At 46.7% G+C, this 25000-nt stretch overlaps 1 protein-coding gene across 7 annotated transcripts in view; it reads right to left on the bottom strand.

Moving 5' to 3' along the window:
• Positions 1-25000, bottom strand: part of agap1 (ArfGAP with GTPase domain, ankyrin repeat and PH domain 1) — a 174157-nt gene that overhangs the window by 53592 nt on the left and 95565 nt on the right. For all 7 annotated transcript variants that reach the window (XM_017481758.3, XM_017481760.3, XM_017481759.3 and 4 more), the window contains 6 exons: positions 23086-23171; positions 22395-22536; positions 20641-20775; positions 10878-11005; positions 6382-6537; positions 5987-6079 (listed from right to left, as the gene is read on the bottom strand). In XM_017481758.3, the coding sequence (XP_017337247.1) occupies positions 5987-6079; positions 6382-6537; positions 10878-11005; positions 20641-20775; positions 22395-22536; positions 23086-23171 (740 nt within the window). The remainder of the gene's footprint in view (positions 1-5986; positions 6080-6381; positions 6538-10877; positions 11006-20640; positions 20776-22394; positions 22537-23085; positions 23172-25000) is intronic.

The following is a 25000-nucleotide window of genomic DNA, read 5'->3' as shown; positions in this document are numbered from 1 at the left end:
GTGTGTGGGGGGGGGTTGGGGAATCTAATTTGCAGGAAGTTAGCTTGCATGACAAAATTGCCATCTTGGCCAAAATGGCTCGAAGCGGTGACAACCTTTCCCAGGGAAATGATTTTTTTTTTTTTTTTTTTTTTTCCAATCCCACGGAAAGGCGGATCGTGTCGCAGTCGTTAAAAGGCTTGATAGCGGGTCTTTAATATTCACCGTCTTAATTAGGGCCGCAGTTAATTTCATTAAATTCTTTCGGTGCTAAATGAAGCAGATTATGAGACATCTTTTATTGCGAAGCGTGAAATTACAGCCTGCCCGCTGCCAATGGCAGGGCCAAATTAATGAATTACAGGGTAAATAACGCCCGAATTAACCATCCAATTTAACTCCTTACAAAGCACCCTGCTCCGGGGGGGGTGAGGGGTGGGGGGTGGGTAGAGAACTTTGTCAAATTCACACAGCTCAGCGCCCATGCATGCACCACAACACACGATTACAACCAGCGCCACTAATTCCCCTTCACGATCAAGAGCCCCTGTCCATGAATGACTGAGGTTTAAGAGTGACGCACAGTAAAACGCAGCGCGAGTCTTTCACAGGAACGGAGCGAAGACGCCGAACCTGCTTTGAACTCGTAGATATGGGGCATAAAAAAGGTAAGAGAGGGTAATGGGTAGTTTTTTAAAAAGATATGTGCTCCTGTCGTTCAAGAAGAAGTAGGACATGAGTGACGCTCACGCAGGTAGCCGAGGAAACCTTCCTTCTAACACCCCCCCACCCACCCCCCACCCCGACCCCTACGCTCTTCGGCCTAATCTAGGCGTTCTGTTCTCGTGCCCCGTCTCGAACCATCCTTCAATTAGCGCCACTCGCTGAAATGGATTCGTTGAAATGCGCTAAAAAAAAAAAATCCCCTGACAAAAGGCCTGCGCAGACCTCTCTGCTGTAATTATCAGCTAATTAAGAACGCGGAACAGATGTCGGCCCACTCCGAGTCACGCGGGGTCCGTAAACAAAGCTGGCGACCGTCACAACAGCAGTTCAGCCGTTCTGCGGGAACGACTCGATAAAGTCGTTTTCAATATAAACACGTCTTTTGTACGCTGGGGACAAGAGTGCGTTTGTCCAGCTGGGACTAGACGGAAAAAAAAAAAGATTCAGGACTACATAATGAAACAAACGCGCCACGCTTGTAATCACTCGTCCGTCAGCACGATGGAGATTGCTGCGTAGAGTCGGTACGAACAAAGCGCGGGGTCGGAGCCGAGCCGGTGATTGGAAGAGCTCGGAGTGGCCACAGTGAGTCCAGGTGCCACCGCTGACCTTGGCACACCCCCTCAGTGGGGCGACGGCAGGCGCAGCGCTCCTCTCCAGCTTAATTGGTGCACAGTGGAAGCCCGCCCCCAGCCTCGTTACCGCCGGCCCCCGCTTGCACCGTTTTAATGAGGAGCACCTTCTAACGCAGCCATTTCTACAAAAGGTCTCATCTCGGCTCGGAGTCAACCTTCAGCGCAGGAGGAAACAATAAACGCTAATAACTAGCAAACAAATAAACTACAGCAAAGTGTGAACACACACACACACACACACACACACACACACACACACACACAAAGAAGAGCTGAAGCAGAAACCATGCGTATGATGGTTCACTATGACCAAAAAAACAGTGCAGAATTGATGAGAACGCCATGTTTTTCTACATCAGAACAACAAGCCGTGCTGTAGAGATGAACTCGAGCGTCTGCACCGCCGCCGCCGCACTAACGGGTTCTGAGGTTCATGCTTGTGCGTGAAACAATTACAAACAGTGGCGAGGAAACTAGACTGCTTGAAGATTTAGAAAGTGGTTGTTGTTCTTTTTTTTTTTTTAAAAACCAAATGGGCCGTCTTGAGATCATGTCTCTCACGTTGAAGGATCAAATCACGGAAACACTGGTCTGTGCCGGCCTTATTATAAAGTGCTCTGCTTACAAGTCTGCCTTGAGTCCAGACTGATCACCAAGGATTTTCTCTCTCTCTCACACACACACAACGTTCTGTGAGTGGAAACGCGCTGTCGATGCGAGAGGTCGGAGGAGAACGGCCAGACCGGATCGGGCTGACAGGGAGGCGACGGTGACTCATACAACCGCTCTTTACAGCTGTGCTGAGCAGAAACGCACATCGACGTAATTAAAACTCGGGACAGATACGCTACAACAGCCTCGAACGGGAACCCGAGGCCACACTGTGCACAGGGTCACGGACACCGAGCAGCTGAAGATTGAAACTTTCCAGTCCTCAGCTGTAAAGTCTCAGTACGCTTGTGGCCGGTGTCGCCTCAGGTCCCTGTCCTTGGCTGACAGGAGTGGAACTCAATGTGGCCTTGATCTTAAAAGCGCTCGTTAGAAAGAAAAAAAAAAGAAAAGAAAAAAACGCTCACGACGACATCTTTAATCGTGTACAAGTAAGAAGCCTCGTGTTAATGGAGTAGTGTTTTTGCGGAAAACTGCTTGAACTGGCGAAACCGCAATCTTCGTGGTGATGTTCGCCGGTGAACGAGACCTTTTAGCTGTACCCGTGTGCGGCACACGTGAGCTGGCTGAATGCGCGTCGTGATGACGTCACGCGCCGCGTCTTGGCTCCAGAAATCTACGGAAAGTCTGCGGTCTGCGATCGCAAGACTGGAGAAATCCTGGAGGGACTGTATCAGGGTCACGCTGGTCGTCAGACGACGTCATGGCGTGCCTGTTGACCCGCGTTCCTGTGAGCTGCAAATGGCCAGCAGGAGATGATCGCCGGTTGTGGACGGTGCAGGAGGGAGCAGGGGACACTGTGTACGCGGTCCACTGATCGATCTCCTCATGAGATGACAGACTCTGGCACTGAAGAGATCCCTCATCCGCGTAAGCGTGTGTGTTGGTGTGAGCGCGTGTGGGCGTGAGCGCTCCTACTGACGCTGTAGAAATGAATCCCTCATTTACGTCAAGAGACTGAAGGATACTCGAGAGAAAAGGCCCTGTGCCAAGCCCCCATGACACACACACTATTTAACTAGCAAAGGCCTTTCCAATATACACCTCAACACCATTTATACACAAGCAAAACATTTCAAAACACACATTTCCATATGGATTTTTTTTTTTTTCCCTCCAAAATGCACCAGAGTTTCTTTTATTAGTTTTACAAAAGTCCATCTTTTGCACATTACGTTTAAACCGCTGGATACGCATCATCTACACAGAACGCTTATATCGCAGTGCCGGCAATGCCGTCAAGCTCTTATTACACTCTTCCTGTCACTGCAGCAGAATTACAGCAGATCCACACACACACACACACACACACACAAAAGCCCGAGGTCTCTGCGGTGCTGATCGTCTCGCTACCACGCAACAGCTGTAAAGCCTGACCGTCCGGCCTCCCCATCTGCCCCCCTGCTCCACTCAGCCTCATCCGTCAACCGGTTCCTGAGAACGCAGCTCTGGAGAATACGACTCCTGAGAAGCATTCTACAAACTAACTAGACAAATTTGAAACGTCTTCCTAACGTGTGTTGGTTATAAAAATGAACACCCCCCCCCCCCCCCCCCCCCCTTCCCTCCCCTCCCCCCCAACCCAACGGGGATTCAAGCCGGAACTGCTGAGTTTGTTTTCCTCTGAAGTACGGCGCACGGTGACGTCAAACGTTGCGATACGAAGAGGTGGACTGACTCCGTTGCTTGTTTAATAAACTCTTAAACAGTTCCTCCAGGATGTTGCCAAGAAATCAAGGAAACTCTGCAAAATTCGCAGGAGCTTGCTATCTTTGGCAAAATCACCGCGGGTTTTCCACAGGTCTGGGCCGAGACGCGTCACGTGACGTCATCACATCATCCGTACTTACCGGTGTCTTTAGAACTCGTCGATGTGACTTGCAGAGGTTTTGTTTGCGAGATCGTTACGGCCAAAACGGCTTCTTTTTTTTTTTCTTCTCCAAAATCTGTAATCCAACTTGCCGAGTTTTCTCGTCCTTTTTTTTTTTCCTTCTTCTTCTTCACGGAAAACTACTTGAACCGGCGAAGTCGCAATTGCGCTCAATTGTTCCGCACGCCCTTTCGCTGTGATGTTTGCTGCTAAATGAGACTTTTTAGCTGTACCCATGCTCGAATCGAACTGCGCTCGGCCGGGCTGAACGCGTGACGTGACGACGTCACGTGACGCGTCCCGGCCGAAAACCTGAGGAAAATCCGCAGGCGTTTTCGAAAAATCGAACCCTCCTCCGAAATATTGCGGCGTTGCACTTGATTCTGCGATCGCCAAATAAATAAATAAATAAATAAATAAATGAATCCTGGAAGGACTGAATAGGTCACTCTACAAAACAGGTCAAGAATCCTCGTGGCCTCAAACGAGAAGAAAATCAGTTTTACGTGGCGCATCCTTCATAGCGATCCTTCCTGTCGTACTTCCAAGAGGATGCGCTACCACAGCGTCCAGTTTATAACGACCGTCACTAATTTGTCCTGATGACAGGAAATCCCTGCAGGGGGTACTGAAGACGGCACTGGTCCCGACCTTCTGGCATTAAGTTCATTTACAGCGTAAGCAGTGTGAGGAAGGCAACCCCCATCAGAAAGGACCCCTCTTACCCAGCCTGCAAATGGTTTAACTCAATCCCATCTGCAAAGAGCCGAAGAAATATTCAGGCCAGAACGTCCAGATTCAGGAACGGTTTTTCTCTGAACAGCCATGTGTAACTGTGAGCACCTCCCTCCATATCCCCCCTACACACCTCAGCCCCCCGACGACAGTGCTCATAACCCCAGACTGCACTATCGTCACTTTAATACAATACAATAGCGTGACTCTACCTCACGCAACAAGTGCAATATTACTATTACATCACTGTATATATATATATATATATATATATATATATATATTTATTCAATTAGTACTGATAGAATGCTCGTACATCGCCTGCACACTTCATACATATTCATATACTTCATATAATCCTTATTTATGTGACTTGCTAAATATGGTGTGACTCTGTGTACCTGATGGTATTGCTGCCTGTATTTATTGTCTGGATTCACCGTCGCCTGAATTGGAATTACGTCCCAAACGAGTTGCTTTTATAAACGCGAACACGTTTACGAATTAGCAGCTGAATAAAAGATGGAAAAGCTGGCATAGGGAGAGTTAGGTGTACGGTCACAATTGACGCAGAGGAACGGAAGCTGCTGTACCGAGACGTGAACGGAGGCCTTGACGTTGGAACACCGGCAGAACTGAAGCCCGCGATTCTCTCCCGGAGCCTCTGTGGCGCACGCTAACATCGCTAAAGGGTGTCAGCGGCGCACTAATGAACACAGATCTCATTTAAAGGGAGCGCTAATCAGAGGCACAATTTGTTCATTAGAAAATTACAAACAAGGCCGCCGCGCCGACATGAGAGGGCACGATTAGCGGTGCTAATTACCTGATTCTTACACTCCAGTTGAGATGCGCGGCGGAGGATGTCTACCCCTCCCCCCAGTCCTCTCGCTCGCTCCTCTTGTTTGTGACAAATTAAAGCCAACTCAAACAACCTCTCCCAGAACGCAGCAGGGAAGAGTGGTGGGAGATTTAAGCTACAGCGCCAACGGTCTAATGAAAGTGCTTGCCTCGACAGGAAAAGAACCGGGCTTTGAGGGGGGGGACGGGTCCATATGTTGACCCTCGGACCACGCTTCATTAGGAGCCTTTTAAGTTCGTTCCTCTCCGTCTTCTGTTCTCGGCAGTAAGAACGAGACGGAGAGCGAGCGAGAGGTAGAGAGACGGACAGAAATCCCTTCCCACTCCTTATCCTAATGATCTTGTTTCGTGCTCCAACTGATGTCAAGTGCACACTTTTGCCGTTAATCAAGGAGACGGCTTCAAAAGGGCCCACCGCGGGTCTACGTCCTGATCACAGGCCTCCCTGGCTCACAATGCACCGCCCCTGGACACCAATTATCGCCGCGCAGACGGCCGGGCTGGATCCTACCTGCTTAATTGGGATTGCGCGGCCGCTTCCGATACTGTCCGCTCGGCCCTCGAGTCCTTTCTTCTCCTTGTCTGGTTCGCTTGCCTTGCGAGACTGCAGAGGGAAGAGAGAACATGTGGGGTTTTTTTTGTTTTTAAGCAAGCGGTTTAGTGAAAGGCGAGCTAGCTGCTGATTTCATTTGACACCTTTACAGACTAGACTTGTTCTCGGGTCTACTCGACCTTGACGTGACCCCAGCGCTGTTCCACGCAGAGGCCGACACGGCGCGTTCGAAACACTTCGCGGATCTTAACGACAGTCTGTCCGTGTGTATGCAGGACTCACTAAACTGCTGCTTAAAACGAGACATACGATGCACTGAAATATACAAAACGGGGTATGGGATCGGGACTGACCGTGAACAGGTTGGAGCGACGTTTGGACTGCTTGCGCACTGGTGTCGGGGTGTTGGCCGTCTGAGGCACGTCGATGCGTAGCTCCTTCTGGCTTGTGCTGGGAGTCGAGGGCACGGAGGAGGAGTAATCGCTCAGACTGCCTCCTCCGTTACTGGTCTGTCATATTGCACCGAGGAGACAGAGAGAAAACAGGACTTTTACACATAACCATAACTGACAATCAAGTCCATTCAGCACACAGACGACACACGCAGCACGAGTGCAGCTTAAACATTATACTGTTTAAACAGAGTCACGGCTTGACACTAACTGATATTAAAGAGCTCGGGCTTGTTAGTATTATTATTATTATTATTATTATTAGCTTGCTGAGATTATGGGGTGGTAAACAGGGATGAAGTAGCTGGAATGCATTGTGTGTGCAAGCACTGTTAAAGCAGCAGACCCTCATTTTCAGAGCGATGACTGAGGCCCACAGGTGACCTGCGAAAGCAACGGGAACACTGACGAGGCTCCTCGGGGGTACTCTGAATATGATTGATGGGATTACTTTTGGACTGTAGGTTTCAAACGGCACCTTTCAACCTTACAGTTATTCACCTCAATGTGAGGCATCGACGTGACGCGAGCAAGAGGGCGCTGCTTTCCAAACAGACCGCTGTCCCGCTCATTTCCTTTACTGCTGGCGCGTTGAAATAAGCGCAGCACAAACAGCTCCAGTACTGAGGTGGACATTCGGTTACTCTATTGTTATTTACATATCTAGCAGGAATATTCCAAAAAAACATGACTTCGAATCAAAAAGCATTTTGTCACTGAAATATCAAAAACGTGAACTCGTCCAAACAGGAAGCAGCAAAATGTGAAGTTTTTTTGGATTTTTTTTGTGATTGTTGCGGCCAAAAATGCTTGATTTTGCTTCGGCTTAATAAAAATTTTGTTTTTGGGTTTTTTTTTTTTTTAGGGAAAACCACTTGATTTTGCGAATTTGCAATTGCACAAAATTGTCGTGCACGGTCTTTCACAGTGATGTTTGTTGGTAAATGTTACCTTTTAGATGTACCCATGTTCGACACACGAGAATCGAAGGGGTCTTCGGCAGAATTTGCTTTGTGATGACAATCACATGGCGCGGAATGATGACATCACATGGCACGGTGTGATGACAACACATGGCACGCGGTGATGACGAACACATGGCATGCGGTGATAACACATGGTACGATGTGATGAACACATGGCACGATGTGATGACAACACATGGCACGATGTGATGACCAACACATGGCACGATGTGATGACAACACATGGCACGATGTGATGACAACACATGGCACGATGTGATGACCAACACATGGCACGATGTGATGACCAACACATGGCACGATGTGATGACAACACATGGCACGGTGTGATGAACACATGGCACGATGTGATGACAACACATGGCACGATGTGATGACAACACATGGCACGATGTGATGACCAACACATGGCACGATGTGATGACCAACACATGGCACGATGTGATGACCAACACATGGCACGATGTGATGACCAACACATGGCACGATGTGATGACCAACACATGGCACGATGTGATGACAACACATGGCACGATGTGATGACCAACACATGGCACGATGTGATGACCAACACATGGCACGATGTGATGACAACACATGGCACGGTGTGATGAACACATGGCACGATGTGATGACAACACATGGCACGATGTGATGACAACACATGGCACGATGTGATGACCAACACATGGCACGATGTGATGACCAACACATGGCACGATGTGATGACCAACACATGGCACGATGTGATGACCAACACATGGCACGATGTGATGAACACATGGCACGATGTGATGACAACACATGGCACGGTGTGATGACCAACACATGGCACGATGTGATGACAACACATGGCACGGTGTGATGACCAACACATGGCACGATGTGATGACAACACATGGCACAGTGTGATGACAACACATGGCACGATGTGATGACCAACACATGGCACGATGTGATGACCAACACATGGCACGGTGTGATGACAACACATGGCACGGGGTGATGACGATCACATGGCACGGGGTGATGACCAACACATGGCACGGTGTGATGACGACACATGGCACGATGTGATGACGACACATGGCACGATGTGATGACGACACATGGCACGATGTGATGACGACACATGGCACGATGTGATGACGACACATGGCACGGGGTGATGACGACACATGGCACGGGGTGATGACAACACATGGCACGGGGTGATGAACACATGGCACGGGGTGATGACCAACACATGGCACGGGGTGATGACAACACATGGCACGATGTGATGACCAACACATGGCACGGTGTGATGACAACACATGGCACGGGGTGATGACGATCACATGGCACGGGGTGATGACCAACACATGGCACGATGTGATGACCAACACATGGCACGGGGTGATGACAACACATGGCACGATGTGATGACCAACACATGGCACGGTGTGATGACGAACACATGGCACGATGTGATGACGACACATGGCACGATGTGATGACGACACATGGCACGATGTGATGACGACACATGGCACGGGGTGATGACGACACATGGCACGGGGTGATGACAACACATGGCACGGGGTGATGAACACATGGCACGGGGTGATGACCAACACATGGCACGGGGTGATGACAACACATGGCACGATGTGATGACCAACACATGGCACGGTGTGATGACAACACATGGCACGGGGTGATGACGATCACATGGCACGGGGTGATGACCAACACATGGCACGATGTGATGACCAACACATGGCACGGGGTGATGACAACACATGGCACGATGTGATGACCAACACATGGCACGGTGTGATGACGACACATGGCACGGGGTGATGACGACACATGGCACGGGGTGATGACAACACATGGCACGGGGTGATGACAACACATGGCACGGGGTGATGACAACACATGGCACGGGGTGATGAACACATGGCACGGGGTGATGACCAACACATGGCACGGTGTGATGACGACACATGGCACGGTGTGATGACGACACATGGCACGGGGTGATGACAACACATGGCACGGGGTGATGAACACATGGCACGGGGTGATGACCAACACATGGCACGGGGTGATGACAACACATGGCACGATGTGATGACCAACACATGGCACGGGGTGATGAACACATGGCACGGGGTGATGACCAACACATGGCACGTTGTGACGACAACACATGGCACGGGGTGATGACGAACACATGGCACGGGGTGATGACGAACACATGGCACGGGGTGATGACGAACACATGGCACGGGGTGATGACGAACACATGGCACGGGGTGATGACGAACACATGGCACGGGGTGATATTCACTCTACTTCAACTGGTCGAACCATCTTATAAAAGCTGCTGGAAAATGATTCACAAAAAGGCTGGGTAGCAAAGGTCCAGTTTTGTCAACAACGTCAAAAAAATATATTTTTCCTTATAACTTTTTCTTTAGCTTATAGTAGTATTTACACACACACACACACACACACACACCACACTATTAAAAAAAAAAGGAATATGTCGTCGCTTAGATTTAAAACTAAATATTACGTGTGGCTTAGGTAAAAATATTATATTACATCAAGTCACATTAACAGTATTAACAGAAACCAATCACATTATGAAATCGTGCGGGCATGTAGGACCTGACAGGTATTATTATTATTATTATTATTATTATCATAGTATTTAAATGACCATGATTAAAGCGTGTGTGTTAGAATAGCGCAGCGGCTGTGGCATGCCAGCACCCTGGGTTTGAAACGATATGATCAAATCCCGGTGGATGTACAAAACCTAAACATGTCAATGCAACTCGATTCAATCACGTGGAATGTGAATTCAGTAAATCCAGTGAGCTTTTCGGCGCGGTCGATTCGTTTTATAAACTGCCCACACAGTCCGCTGTCTTGAGAACGTAAATACACGACGAACTAACGATCGCTAATGTTATCCGGCTAGTTACAAGTGTGCGTCACAAAACGGAAAGGCCGATGTTTTTCCCCCAACTCTGTAGCTTGAAACGGTCATAATTCCGAGTTCTGGGTCGAGAGAAATACAGCATGATTATTCCGAAAGCGTGCTAATGCTGCTTTAATGTTAGTGGCGTGCTGCGTGTATTTGCTAGCTAGCTCGGAGTTAGCACTTTTTTTTCCCCCCTTCTTGGATGAACAATTTTTTTCACAATAAAAACTCCAAAAAGTTTTTGAGAACCTCTATTGAGAATATAATAACAACAACAACAACAATAATAAAGCAGCAGGTCGCTTGTGGGATGAGTGTGTACACCTGCTTATCACTCGCTACAACAATAGAAAAGGATATTTCTGTGCGTCATAATCTCGTGAATTGAAATAAGGCTGTGCGCGCACACACACACACACACACACACTTACCTGAGCTATGTGTACTGCAGCGACGGGTGCTGCACACACCGAGGAGTGGCTGGGAGAATTGGGGAGAGACTTGCAAGGCCCGATCGATAGTTGCTGCTTCTTCCGGTTTGCAACAATCTTCTGAGCCACTGAACACAAAAAAAACACACAGCACATGTCAGAAGTGAAATCAGATTAAGATCACCACACACACACACACACACACACACACACACGGAGCCTAAGACAGTAAGACAGGTGGTGATTTAGACCACTAAAAATTATTTTCACATTGACATTTTCGTCTTCCCCGCTCGGACTAGTCCACTACATTACCTCCTGTAAGGGGCTGTCGAGCAGTGCTGACCCGCGGCTCTAATTCCAACATCACTCACCCGCCGAACCCCCAGCACGGCCATTATTTAACTATTATAACACCACTTTCATTACTCAAAGATTCCCGGAGAGCGCTATCGGCGCAGGCAATATGGCCGTGTCGATCAATTGCTCTCCACAAGCCCTTATCGATCAACGGGCAATGGGCCACGGCCGCGCAGGCCTGATGTACAGCCACTCCGTCATCTTCTCCCTAGCAGCCGCATTGATCTCAGGCTTCACCTCAAGTAATCCTCCACGGCCACAGTAGCACTTACCCCAGTGAATAAACTTGAACATCTTAATACAGTATCCAACGCACAATGTGAGGATCTTAAGTGTAAAAGCTTATTCGCCGAGAAGGTTCTCTCGTTTTCGGCCGTTCTGGCGGAAAAAGGTTCTTACACGGGAGCCATCTTGAGCAGGCTGAAGCAGTCCGGGGCCAGGTGAGGGTTAAAAGATCCTCTAATCGCCAGAACTCAATTACCGTCCTCCCAATAAACATGGCCGCGTCTCATTCCCCTCGAAATGAAGCCATTGTTTTAATTGGATCTATTAAAGGCTGAGCTTTAACGATGAGTCAGCCATAAACATTTACCTTCAGGTGACGGACTTCTGTCCAAGGGCAGTCACGGCACTCGTCTAACCCGCACACACACACACATCCTGCCTATAGACTACATCACAACTGTGTGTATACACTCAAACACAACGTCCCTACAAACCAGAAAACCTAAACCGCAGCTCCACGAACGCTTCCGGTAGACGGTCACAACCCCGTTATGCCCCCTCACGCCATGTTAATAACGCCGTAACGTCACTCCTCGGGAAACCGCGAAGGCCGGGAGATACGCTCGGAAACCCGCAGCTATATTTTACTTTAATTGTTAAGAACACTTATGATAAGCCCGGGTTAAATATTTAAACTGCGCAAGTAATGCAATTTAACTTTTACCCATCAATCTCGGCTCGCCGGTAAGCGGCAGCCATTTATCCTGCTGGGAAAGGACGAGCGTTTGATCAGATTTATGGGCAGACCGGCGCGCGCCTGGACTCGGCACAGAAGCGGGCGTCGCGTCGCATCGCGTCGCGTCACGTCACGTCACGTCGCGCGGTTCGCCGTTCGCCGTTCGTCTCCGCGTTGATTTACTGTTGGAGACGAATAGCATCGTGTGTACTCGATTCGGAAGCCAAACGTACACGGGTGTACGGTACGGGGCTGCGCGTCTCGGTCGGCTCTTTATACAGCACAAACGTGTTCCGTCGGCGTATAATAATCGCACGGAATTACAGCCGACAAGCACATCAAAGTATAAGAGAAAGGAGACGGTGAAGGACAGAAAGAAGAACCGGGGAGAGAGAGAGAGAAGGGAAAGGAGCGAGGGAGAGGGGGAAAGGGGGAGTGCCCTGCTGAGTTTATTAGGCTGCTGTCAGGCTGCTTAAACAGCACAGTGCTATAAATATTAACTAATGAGTTGGAGGGAGCGCGAGCCTGGCGGATGATCCAACACAAAGGTCAGAGAGCTACCTCACTTACCGCTCAATAATTACACCACGCACACAAGCATGTAAACGGCGTGTGCCAACAGATCTTCACCACGCATGTTATTGTTACATCCAGAAAGCAGCTATTCTCTAAAGCGTGGGAAACTAGATAAAAGGTACAGGGTTTTTTTTTTCAAAAAAAACCCAAAACAAACCATGCTGGACAGATGGAGGTTAAATTGTGAGTTAATGGGCAAGACAGCACTTCACAGTTAAGAGCCACTTCATGTGAACGCCGTGTACCAGACCTTACCGACAACACTGACACGCTGACGTGTAAAAGCCTGCCTGCAAGTTATAATTCATCAATCAATCGAAAGGAGACGCTAGACTGTACAAACTTGGATGGGTTCAGTCTTTAATCATTGCTAAAGGAAAACAAAGTGTTCTCAACACAGAGCGCATGAGAACGTCGTTAACGAAAGGGGAAAAAAAAAAAACGAGTCTAACGTCACGATTCAGAGGCGGAGTCGGACGCGAACGCGGATTAGACTCGAAACGAAGGCAAAGTATTGACTATAGAACTCGTGGCGAACACTAACGCAAAGAACGAACGTTAAACAAAGACTATAATCCCCATGACAGGAGGACAAACTGGCGAATATAGGACGTGATTCAGGCGCGGGTGGTCACGTGACTGTGATGCAGGGAGGTGCAGTGGCTGCTGGGAACTGTAGATTGGGGCAGACCCATCAATTTGTGGCATCGAGTCACATCTATAGAATCCACGGGCGAATCAAAACGAACACACGGCGGTTAACCAGTTGACTAAAAGGATGACACCGTGTGCGCGTGAAAGCGTCATATAATCAGTGCTCTCACCGAGGGCTGTGCTATGTCGTCCAGTCGATGATGCACGTGTACACTTCCTCCCCGTGATGAGAATCGATCATCCGGCGATAGACACGGCGACGTGTTTACGCGTGGACAAGCACGGCGGCAGGTGGAGGTTACTTTACGAATCCTAAGAGCGTTGGTGTTTGTGCGGTAGTGCTGGAATGTTCCGACGGTCATATCGTCATTTACATCGTCAGCACGAATAAATAAATAAAGAAATAAACCCCGTGAAAGACCGTGATATAGTTTGAAGTCTAAGGCGCCCATCCGTGCGATCGGCGTTATTTACATTCGCGTCGGTCGGCCGTGGTCAATCAAACCGAGGCATTCGTTAAGGACGGTAAAAGTTTAGGATATCATCACGATGTAGATCGTAGCTCTGATCCGGCGCGTCCCGACATGCTGGGGTATGCGGAGAACAGAATTTCACTGCGCGTATGTATATGTGATCAACATGGACTCACGATCATCAGCGTACAACAGCGTCGTAGTCGATGTTCTTAGACTAGATAATGAGCGTCTAACAGAAACGAACTAGCGTTAGATAACGACAGTTTCTTATAAGACTCGCGTACGCTTGGAAGTGAGCGACTTCCTCAGAACGAGCAAAACAGGCCAGTGCTGAGAGGCCAGCGATGACCATTAAACAACAACGACAACAACTAAACTAATTATGGCAATAAAAGTATATGACAGTGACAATGGCGCATAATCAGAGGACATTAAAGGCCAGAGCGGAGAGGGGGAGGGGGGGGGGACTGCACAGCGGAGCTCGTTAGGAGCTAGCATGCACTAACAGAGCTCTTCATCCCCGGCTCTGACACCGCATCCGACTTGCTAGCGGGGGGGAGGGGGGGTAATTAGGATAATTAAATTAGTGCGCTGATGGACGCAGTCTGGGGAGATGTCAAGATCCCTCACCTTTAGCCAAAGACCACACACACACACACACTATTCCAGTCACATCACACACAGACTACGGAAAAGGCATCCATATACAATCTCTCACACACACACACTGGGGTAAACCCCTGGCTGACCCGGAGTAAATAAATTGGCTCTTCATTTGTCCACTGGCCGTCCCGTAAACGCTCCATTATATAAATTTAATGCCGATAACCACTACGCCAATTATTTTTAATGGTTAATGCGCTTGTTATTCACGCAATGGCAACCCATGATTGCTGCGACTCGCTGGCCGGCATTATCTGATTTACAATTTTAAGCCGCTGTATTACTGCATGCTCAACTACCGACAATTATCATCCGTGAGGAGCAAAAGGCCAGCCGGGGCCGTTCCCGTGACACGGACACGACGAGTGTAAATAGACCGCTCGAGATGGCGAGCCGGGACGCAGAAACATCCCGATATAACCGTCGATTTTTCTCCATGTTGTCATTTTTCGTCCGTATTTAAACGTTTCCATTGTAGATGAACCACACCCCCGTGACCGTAGTCGATATGCAGGGGCCGGTGACGTGACGACGACATCGTATTACAGTCCTCGAAGGCATTTCTACGATACGCAAGGTGTACGAAGACGCTCACGAGCTACCGGCAAAACGTTAGTGCTGCATTAAAGAAAAATGCAATAACTAACTTCATATTAACGTATTGATTATTGATATACAAACAACACTGCATACACTCATAAAAGGAAATCAACACAGAAGGGCAGGAGGAATTTCACCGTTCAAGTACGAAACGATGAAACCGCAGCTGCGTCCGATCGGTTTAACGATTTTTTGATTTTAAACCCTACATTTTTAAAATAAAAATGTTATTTAATATCACGACCTCGCAGAAAAGCGCACGGCAATTCATGACGCTATCGCTACGCCGTCATATCGCCTAGCCCGTATCAGTCCACCCTAAAAGTCTGTTACGGTTATAAATATCAACAATAATATCGTTGCCATACAAGCGATAGAACAATTTTTTAAAAATATATATCGGGGGATAAAAACAGAAAAAAGAAAAAAAAAAAAAAAACACAGAAAAAATTTTTTTTTGTTGTTTTTTAAATAAACAAAATCCCGACTAGCTTCAAACCATGAAAACGAGCAGCGGAGAAAGGCCGAACGTGGAAAGGTTAGCGCTTTAGGATGCTTTACAGACCAAATAAGAGACTGAAGACTCGAGCGGAGCACGTCTAACGAGGGGATGATGTCATTACACAGCTCATTATTTTTCGTTAAGCGCGTTTGTCTCTCGTGCTGTACACATCCGCCTGTAGTGGAGAAAACGGACCGAGACTGCATCGCTAAATTAAGGTCACGCGCATGGTAATTATGGCCACGGCGTTGCACTGATGCAGGAATGAATCCAAGTCAGGCAAATGAAAAGGAGTGTGTGTGTGTGTGTGTGTGTGTGTGTGTGTGTGTGTGTGGGGACGCACATGGACACACATGTGCACCTCTGGGCAAAAAAAGAAAAAAAAAAAAAAAAAAAAAAGGAAATCAGGACCGAGAAGCCATTGCGACACGAAACATTAAAATAATGATTTTGGTACTCATGTATGAATTCCACTACAGTGCATAATTAGAACGCGTGATTAATTGAGGATGATGGCATAACAAATACGAGGAGACACTGTCAGTAATGATAAGAAATTTAGCCTTTTCTTGTTCTCATTTGGAGCTGCTGATGAGCTTGGCTATCCCACAGACACTCTCCTTTTCTTTCCTTCACACACACACACACACACACACACACACACACGGCTAAATTATAGCGGACTTGGCTGCAGCCAACAGTGTAATAATTAAGGGGATAATGGCTGAGCGTTTAGAGTGTAAATCTCCCTCCTGGGCCGAGGGCTCGGCACGGCTCAGACGGCTCGGCTTCTTCTCCTCGGCTTCCTGCGACTGCTACGACACCTCACACTCACACGCACATTACGTACAAACCTACACGACATATAGACACATTTCAAAAGCTACACAATCACACGACGTTTTTTTTTTTTTTGTCCCCCCCCCCCCCCCCCCGCCTCCACCTGAGTTCTGCAAAGGCAGAAATCTGTCACTCACCTGCCACTTTTTTTCCCCCAACACATAGACGTACACCACACAGCAAACATTAAAGAATAGTGTATTTAATAAATAAGCCAGATGAATGTAGACACTGGCATCACTATGTGAACGTAGCCCTGGCTTTCCAAACCGAAACCCTGCACATCTTTCACAGATATCTCCTCGGATTATTATTCCATCACACGTGAGGAAACAGGAACTCGTTTGATGACATTTGGCTCCCTCTAGTGGACCGTACAGATGTACGCACGCTGTGGTGTGGATCAGGAAGTGACGTTATTCGTCAGAAGGCGTTTATTAAATGTTCTCGGACAACGGCTAGTTATATTAACGTGCTCGGCATAACACGTTACCGTTTCTACACTGAGAATTTACACGGGGGTTATGAGCATATGAACGTAACATAAACGGATGGGGAAAAAAAAAAAGATTGATATAGCGAAGAAGTTAAAGGTAAAGTTGGAGTTAAATGCTCCGACACAGGATGGAAGACTTTCTTGGACTTGAACATCACCCCGTCATTCATTATTTTCCTATATAACAGCACTGTCTATCAGGTTTAATCCCTGAACAGTTAATATTACACTCAAACAGCTCTTAGTTCACTCACATGTCCTGAACGTCGTCAACACGCATCAGATCAGCTGTGTGCGCACGCCAATTGATGTGCAATTACCGCATGATTCACAGCTAGTCTATAACGAGTCACCTTGATCGTAGTGCCTTTCTAATTCATGATCTTCCTGCGTTAACCGGTATATACGGGACTGACTATCCATCACAGACTTTATGGGACTATATATACGCAGTCCCCTCTAAAACTACTGGAACGGCAACGCAGAGTCCTCCGTTTCTGCTGTAGACTGAAGACGTTAGGGTTTGAGATCAAAGACGAATATGACAAGAGAGTTTAAAGGAGTCATGTCATGATTTTTTTTAAATGTTTTCCTTTGGTTTGGGTGTGTAATGTATCTGTTTGTGCATGTAGAAGATCTGCAAAGTCACACACAGAGCGATTTATTTGATCTAAGAGAGAACCCGGCTCCGGGCGTGTGGTTTCGAAGTCCAGGTATTGCTTCCATAACACGTCTAGGTCACAGCGTGCGCTATCAGCATAATCCCCACTCCTGAAAAGTGAGGCGATTCCCACTTTGCTCAGACAATCTTGTGCTTGTGAATCAGAACCTTTAAACGTGTGTGTTGTGACTCAGGGCTCAGTTGTAGACCTCTGCTAACCGGCTAGCTAAAGTCTGCTACATTGCCTGAGTTTTTTGTTTGTTTTGAAGTGTTTGTTGTATGTTGGTGGGCTGACGGACGTTGATTGTAGCTGCTGTGAGTGTATCTTTGATAAAGGAATCACAAGAATCCTAGCTTTCCGAAGATCTATGGCATGAGTGTCTACGTACAGAATTGCTTTAGAAGCCTTGGAGGCTGAAGCTAACGCGAGCGGTGTTACATTTCCGACACATGCTCGAGGCTTTCGGCCGATCACGATGCAACGGGTCAGCTGGCCAATCAGAGCACTCTGGGCTTTTGAAGGCGGGGCTTTGGACAGATCGGACCGTTTCAAGCATCCTGGGAATAGGGCTACTGCAACAATGTACAGTATGTGACAAATAATGCGGCTTTTTTTTTTTTTTTAAACATTAAAGCATGTTCGCCTATTCTATTACACCCAATAAACATAATTAACGTTTAAAAGCATTCAAAAATCATCAAATTTTCAGCTTTTATTTCCTGGTATTTATATGTAGATGTAGACGGAAACATTGTGTGAGCTGTGAAGAAACCCCCCCCCCAAAATAACAGTCGGTGACATCTCCAACAAGATTCACAGGGCAGGAGTGAAGGTATCACAATCCGCCATTCAAAGAAGACCAAGAGAGCTGAAATATCGAGGCCATACCACACGACGCAACCCTCTTAAATACAGAGATGAACCACAACAGTCAGGGAACTGAGATGAACCTCTACCAAAGTGAAGGAAAGATCAAAGTGTGGAGAAAGAAGGGATCTGCTCATGATCCAGAACATACAAGCCTATCTGTGAAACATGGTGGAGGTAGCGTCATGGCTCGGGCTCGCACGGCTGCTTCTGGAACAGGATCACTAATCTTTACTGATGATGTAACTCATGATGGGAGCAGCAGAATGAATCCAGACGTCTACAGAAGTAATTTATTTGCTAGTTTACAGAGAAATGCATCCAAAATAATTGGGAGAAATTTCATCATGCAGCGACACAAACACAACAAAGGACTTCAACAGGGGGAAAAGTGGAAGGTTTTAGACTGGCCGAATCAATCACCAGACCTTAATCCAAAGCCATTCCACCTCCTGAAGAGGACACTGAAGAGTCCCCCTCCCCCTGAAACACACAACGACTGAAAGAGGTTGATGTAAAAACCTGCAAAAGCAACACGAAAGAAGAACCCAACAGTTTGGTGATGTCAGGGACTACGTTTACATGGACAGCAGTAATGTAATTACTGACGTTACTCTGAGTAAGATAATATTCTGATTAAGGTGTGTACATGAGTCGCTTTTAGAATACTCCTGTCATGTTCCCGTTTAACATGTTATAGAACATGATTAGATTAACAGCCCGCGTCATTACGTCACCGCGCCACGCCGTCCGACGTCCCTCCAGAATTTCACGTATCAACATACAGTTCGTCTTCGTTATGGTACCGTATACACTTTCGGGTGTTTTTATTTGAAAAATGTTTACGAACGCTTTAAGTGCAGTTAATTATTAGTCGTACTGTACGTGCTAATAGACGACTGCTTGAAGCCGTGTGTGTCCCAAACCGTGTACTTACCGTCTATATAGTAGCCGAGATGCATGTATTTTCCCCACTACAGGCCTGTAGTAGGAAAGTATGCGATTTGGGACGCAGCCGAACTCTCTTGTTCGCCGTAAAACGGCCGTGTGTGATCGTGTCCTGTCACAAAATGCGGTGAAAACTCTCACACGACATTCATAATGTGATTAAGGTGTGTACACGTCTGAAATACACGTCCATAATGCGACTAAAACAGGAGTACTCCACCTGCATTAATTCGATTAGAGCTTACTTCGATTATGACCTTGATTAGATTAAGGTAAGTGAAAATCGCTGTTTACATGCTAGTTTCTTCATCAGAGTATCGTCTTTATTGTTGTCCATGTAAACGCAGCTAATGAGTCGCAGACTTGATGCCGTTATTGCAAGCAAGAGATATGCAACCAAATATGAAGTGTTATTTACTTCGGGACTTAAATTAAACGATAATTTTCCCTATACGTTTACCTGCCTAAAAACCGAGTGGTCTGATACAAAAGGTTCTATGTTTTAAAATTCCTTAACACGTCTAGACCTGAAATAAAAGCCGATACCCTCGTCTCATATCCGTCCTTTGATCTCAAACGCAAAAGTCTTTGGTGTACAGCGCAAACAGATGAATTCAGCGCACGGCGTTAATCTTTGATATAAATAAAATTTATTTCTTTTGTTATTGACATTTTCAGGCTGCTTGTCCGGTCCAAAGATTCGCTCGTCCTGGACAAGCAGCCTGAAAATGTCCAGAGCTAGCTAGCTAACTAACTAACTAATAATAATTGCCTTTGTAGGCTGCGGTATACGGTGGATCCCAGGAAAGTGCCGGTTTAAACAAACAGTTGTCTGGAAACGAGCTCGACCAATCAGAATTCGATTCGACCTCAGCTCAGGCAATGGCAGCAGAGCGCGTCTTTTTCATTTTCTAAAAAGCAATGTTTCTCAAGCCTCCGTAAAGCATTGAAGTAAAACAAAAAAAGCACTGGAACGGGCCATGCTGTTTCAATAGTTTCTGAAAATAACTTTTCACGACACTAATATCTGACAAGTAAGATCTAAACTCGAGGGCGAAACTCTCTTGTGAGCACAGAATAAATAACAGTTCCAGCACTCAATCCCAGGGAGAATAATCTAGCAAATAGGAGTTTTTATATAAAAACACTGGTGCTTACCGTCCTGAAAGACGCGCTCCACGTTAAGGCCGTAGGTGGCGCACGTTTCATAGTATGTGCATCTCTTCAGGTCGTTGGAGAGCTTGCGTGCCCGAGCGTCATCGATGACACGAGGGTTAGCTGCACTTATAGCATCTAAACACAGGAAATTAGCACACAAGACAGCGTTCAAGCGTCAAAGGTTTTGCCAGAGGACACAGAATGCTGAGATGCCGGTGTGTGTGAGTGGGGCACCCTCTAGTGTCCGCATACAGAAACGCTAGTAGTGTTTTCATTCAGAAAATTCTTTCAAATTGGCGGATTTCTAAAAAATTAAAAATAAACAACTCATGGATGATCATTTCACAAATAATACAAGTGCACCAAAAGCAATGTCCATGTTTAGATTATTTAAAAAAAAAAAATCTGTATATTTTTTAAACATTTCTGAACACTGTAAACTGTGTAAACTGCAGGACGGTGAGCTCGTGCAGCACTGGAACTCAGCCAGTAGAGGGAGCTACAGGACCACATTGCTGACACTAACCAACGCATAATACCTGCTGTGTTGTCAAGGCAACTTTCTGTTTGTGCAGATTATAATCCTTAACTAATTCATCTATTTTATACAAACCCCTGGCAAAAATGATCGAATCCCCACACTTGGAGGGATGCTCACCCAGCTTTTTCACTTTGTAGCAAACAAACAAAGATACGACACAAATTTTTTGTTAAAATAGCTGAACGGTCTGTCTTCATGAAACGTGCCTCAAACAAGTTCAATTTAATTGTTTTAATGGAATATTTTTTTTCCAGATCAAGTAGAGTAAAAAATTACCGAGTCATCCAAAAAACTTCCCCCTTTTTTTAAAAAAAAAAAAAAAAATCACAATGAGCACTTTGCTGCTCCTCCTCATGGTTTTACGATGCCCTGAAGTCTTTGAAGCATGGACTTCACTAACATTCACGGGACATAACGGGACAGAACATAACGGGAGTCACAAACATCGACTCCCGTTAACACTCGTTTGTTTTGTCGTGCCTTTTCTATTTTCAAGGCATATTGTTCTGAGTTATCTATCCTGACGCTTTGATGACTTCCTTGGTCGACCCGTACGTTTTCCTTTTGTAACCTTCCCATTTTGTTTATACTTGCACCAAATTATAGACGCAGCTGACTGGAAACAACCGGCCTCTTTTACCACACTGTGTTTGATTTCCTCCCCGAAGGAGTTTGATAATCCTTTCCATTGTTTCAGTTGACTACTTTCTTGCTGGGGTCATGTGTCCAAGGTTAAGGTCTCTGTGAGCGCACTCTTAACTCCGGACTAATTAGCCTTTTTTTTTTAGACTTGTGCAGGTATTTGTTTTAGAAATGCAAATTACAAGGTGATTCCATATTTTTTTCCTGGACAAAAACGGCATTAATTAAAATGATTTAATTCAACTCGTGTTCAGCTATGAAAGAAAAATTGTTTCGTGTCCTATCTGTGACTTGTTTATTATCTACGAAGTAAAAGAAAAAACAAAACCCCGTGAGCATCCTCCAGGTGTGGTGATCCCATACTTTCAGCCGAGAGAGACGTCACAGATACCTGTGACTGAAGCCTTCTCCTCACGAATCAGCCACACTGTATAAAATACTTCTTACAAAGCTCTTAAGAGAAGTTTGTGACATAGGGTCAGGCGATGTTTTGTTTCAGGTTCGTATCAGCATGCATGTGTGTAGTGCTGTAAATGAGTCCAGAGGATTCTTCCACGCCTTGTTCACTCACCCTGAGTTCCCACTAGCACCAGGGGCACGTCAGCAGTGTTGCGGTAGTTTGCCATGCGGCTGTAGTAGTGATACACGGTCTGAAAGCTGATCTCATCCTCTAGACTAAAGACAAATATCACTGCATCCACCCACAACGCAAACTGAGAGACAGACAGCAAGGGAGAAAAAAGAGAGAGAGCACGTTAAAACACTTCAGCGTTCCGGTTTAATTAACGTGTTGTGTTTGTGTTGGCCTCGTCGTGGTCTTTTCCCTCTCGGACCTGCTCCGGCTCCTCCTACCTGAGCAGAGTTGAACCGACAGTCCGGCGGGGATGGAGACAACCCTCGGTGAGTTTCAGGCTCGGTGAGGTCAGGGTTAAGGGTCATGCTTATAAAGGAGGAGTTGATTGAGGTCCAGCTCCACCTCCGTGACTTGTGGTTCTGCGAGCTCTCTCAAACGATCCCTAATGAATACGGTTACCTGCTGTTAACGGCGTCCATGTCTAACTAGGATCTAGTCATCGCTAAATCCGTCAAACACTCGAAACATTCTCCATGCACAGTGACGGAGCCAGGGAGCTACGTCGTTCAAGCAGGAAATTCGAGTCGAGAGCGTCAACCGAATGATTATTAACGTGGAGCGGCGGGAAGGGAAGCTCAAAACACGGTGTGCCAAATATGTGTGAGGAAAGTGTGCCTGTAACACCCACCTGAGCCTCCGGAGGGCCCCCTTCATCCCTGATAAGGAGGAGATAGCTCTGTCCGTCAACGACGATCTCCTTTTTGAAGCGTCCGCCTACAGGACAGAAAGAGCCATTACACTGACGAACAGAGTGCTAACAGGTAAAGGCGTCGGCGAAAATGGTGGTGGGGTGACGTTACAAATCTGAAAATGGAGAACAATGGGAAAACGGACGACGATGATGATGATGATGATGATGATTTCGGACACGGTCGTGAATGTAAGGTCCGGCTCCGTCGAGAGAAAGAAAAAAAAGCGCGAATGCATACGGAAACGCCGTTGCGCTAGACACTTCCTGTGATGTTCTCGGGGAGCAGGACCAATGAAACACCAGTCTGAGGTTCAGTTTGTCCTGTAGCAGGTGAACCTGAAGCAAAGTGCCGGTGGCCCACGAAATTCTACCCTTTGTGTAAGCTGTGAGTGGAACGAGTGATGAAAGAACGTAGAAGACGAGCCCTCGTTCTCTCTCTCCGACACGCACTCGGAGCGAGTGCCGGCTCGTTTAATAACGCGCAAGAGGATCGGAGGGGATTCCGGTCTGTGTGTTTACACAGAGGGTCTGTGGAATAATCCGAGTCTTAACCTGAGCAAAGCTGAACGCCGCTAATCGGCTTGGGTTTAAAATGAGAAGCGTCACACTCCTCTCTTCCCATGGCGAGCTTTTCTAGGACACGGCTGAGCCGAGGTACCGACCTCCAACCTTTCACTTCCGACCTGCGGCTGCTCAAACCCTCGCCTTCTAAAGAGGAGAACCGTTTGGGTTTTTTTTTTTTTTAAAAACTCAGTCCCTAAAGAGATCCGAGGGAGGACGTTTCTGTGGTCAATCAGAACAATTTCCACTTCTGCTGAAGATCTGCACTCGGAGCAGGAACTTAAATCTTTCTTCCACCATCAAGAAGTGTTTATTTGAATTCACACGTTAAGAACGCCTGTTCCTAATTCGCTCCTTAAGGTGACCACCGCGTGACAAATTCTTATCATGTGCCGGTTCATCATCGACGAAAGATATGGCGCAGCCCACGCTTCAAAACTCTTAACAAATCTCTCAAATCTCTTCCGTGTTGAATTTCAGTTTTTGATGGGTCTAATAAAACACAGCAGGGTGCACTGCTATAAGTTGATTCTTTTCCCTTTCTGTCATTAGATCACAGCAATTTGCCCGCAATTATAACCTATCATTTATGGAAATGTCATTCGTGTTAATAAACAGAGGTCGACCGATTTTGTCGATTAATTGGCACCGGATGCTGGAACTATCCGTTATGGGCAAAAATGGGTCCGCTGTCGTCATACAGCACGAGAGCGGCCTCTAGAGGCCATATATAAACTGACTGTTTTGTTGTGTTATCTGGAGTGTTACTTTTTGCTTCAGTTTGGATGTATATCTTTATTTACGTTAATGTTTATTGATATTTACTATACATTGATTTCATTAAAGTACAGTACATTTTCCCGGTACAGTCAGCCCTGTTTATTTAATGATAAAGTTCAGAAATGTTCTACTTTGAGTGTGACGTTTTCATTCAATAGCACCGGTAAAAACTCTCTTCTTTAACCAAGTCATCTGTAAATCCACTAATGGGTCGACCTCTAGTTATGTTGAACTAGTTTGGTGGGAAAAAAACAAACAAACGGAAAACCCCAGTTTACCGGCCGTGTGTGTGGGCGTGTGTTTGAACTGAGATGTGTCGATTGACTGATCAACACTAGCACAAATGAGCGTCTATGACTTTTAAGATTCACAGTTTGACTAAACCCCGAGTGTAGCATTTACGCCAACGCTTGTGTTTAATTGTTGCTCAACACGTCCAACTTGTTTCTGGTCAATTAGGATTGTCGTTCTTATTCCACGTCGCTGTGGATGGAAACCACGTCTGCCAAAA

Source organism: Ictalurus punctatus, chromosome 12 (assembly GCF_001660625.3).
Source record: "Ictalurus punctatus breed USDA103 chromosome 12, Coco_2.0, whole genome shotgun sequence".
Lineage (NCBI taxonomy): Eukaryota > Metazoa > Chordata > Actinopteri > Siluriformes > Ictaluridae > Ictalurus > Ictalurus punctatus.
Note: the sequence above shows the minus strand (reverse complement) of the source record. Positions and strands in the feature narration are given on the sequence as shown.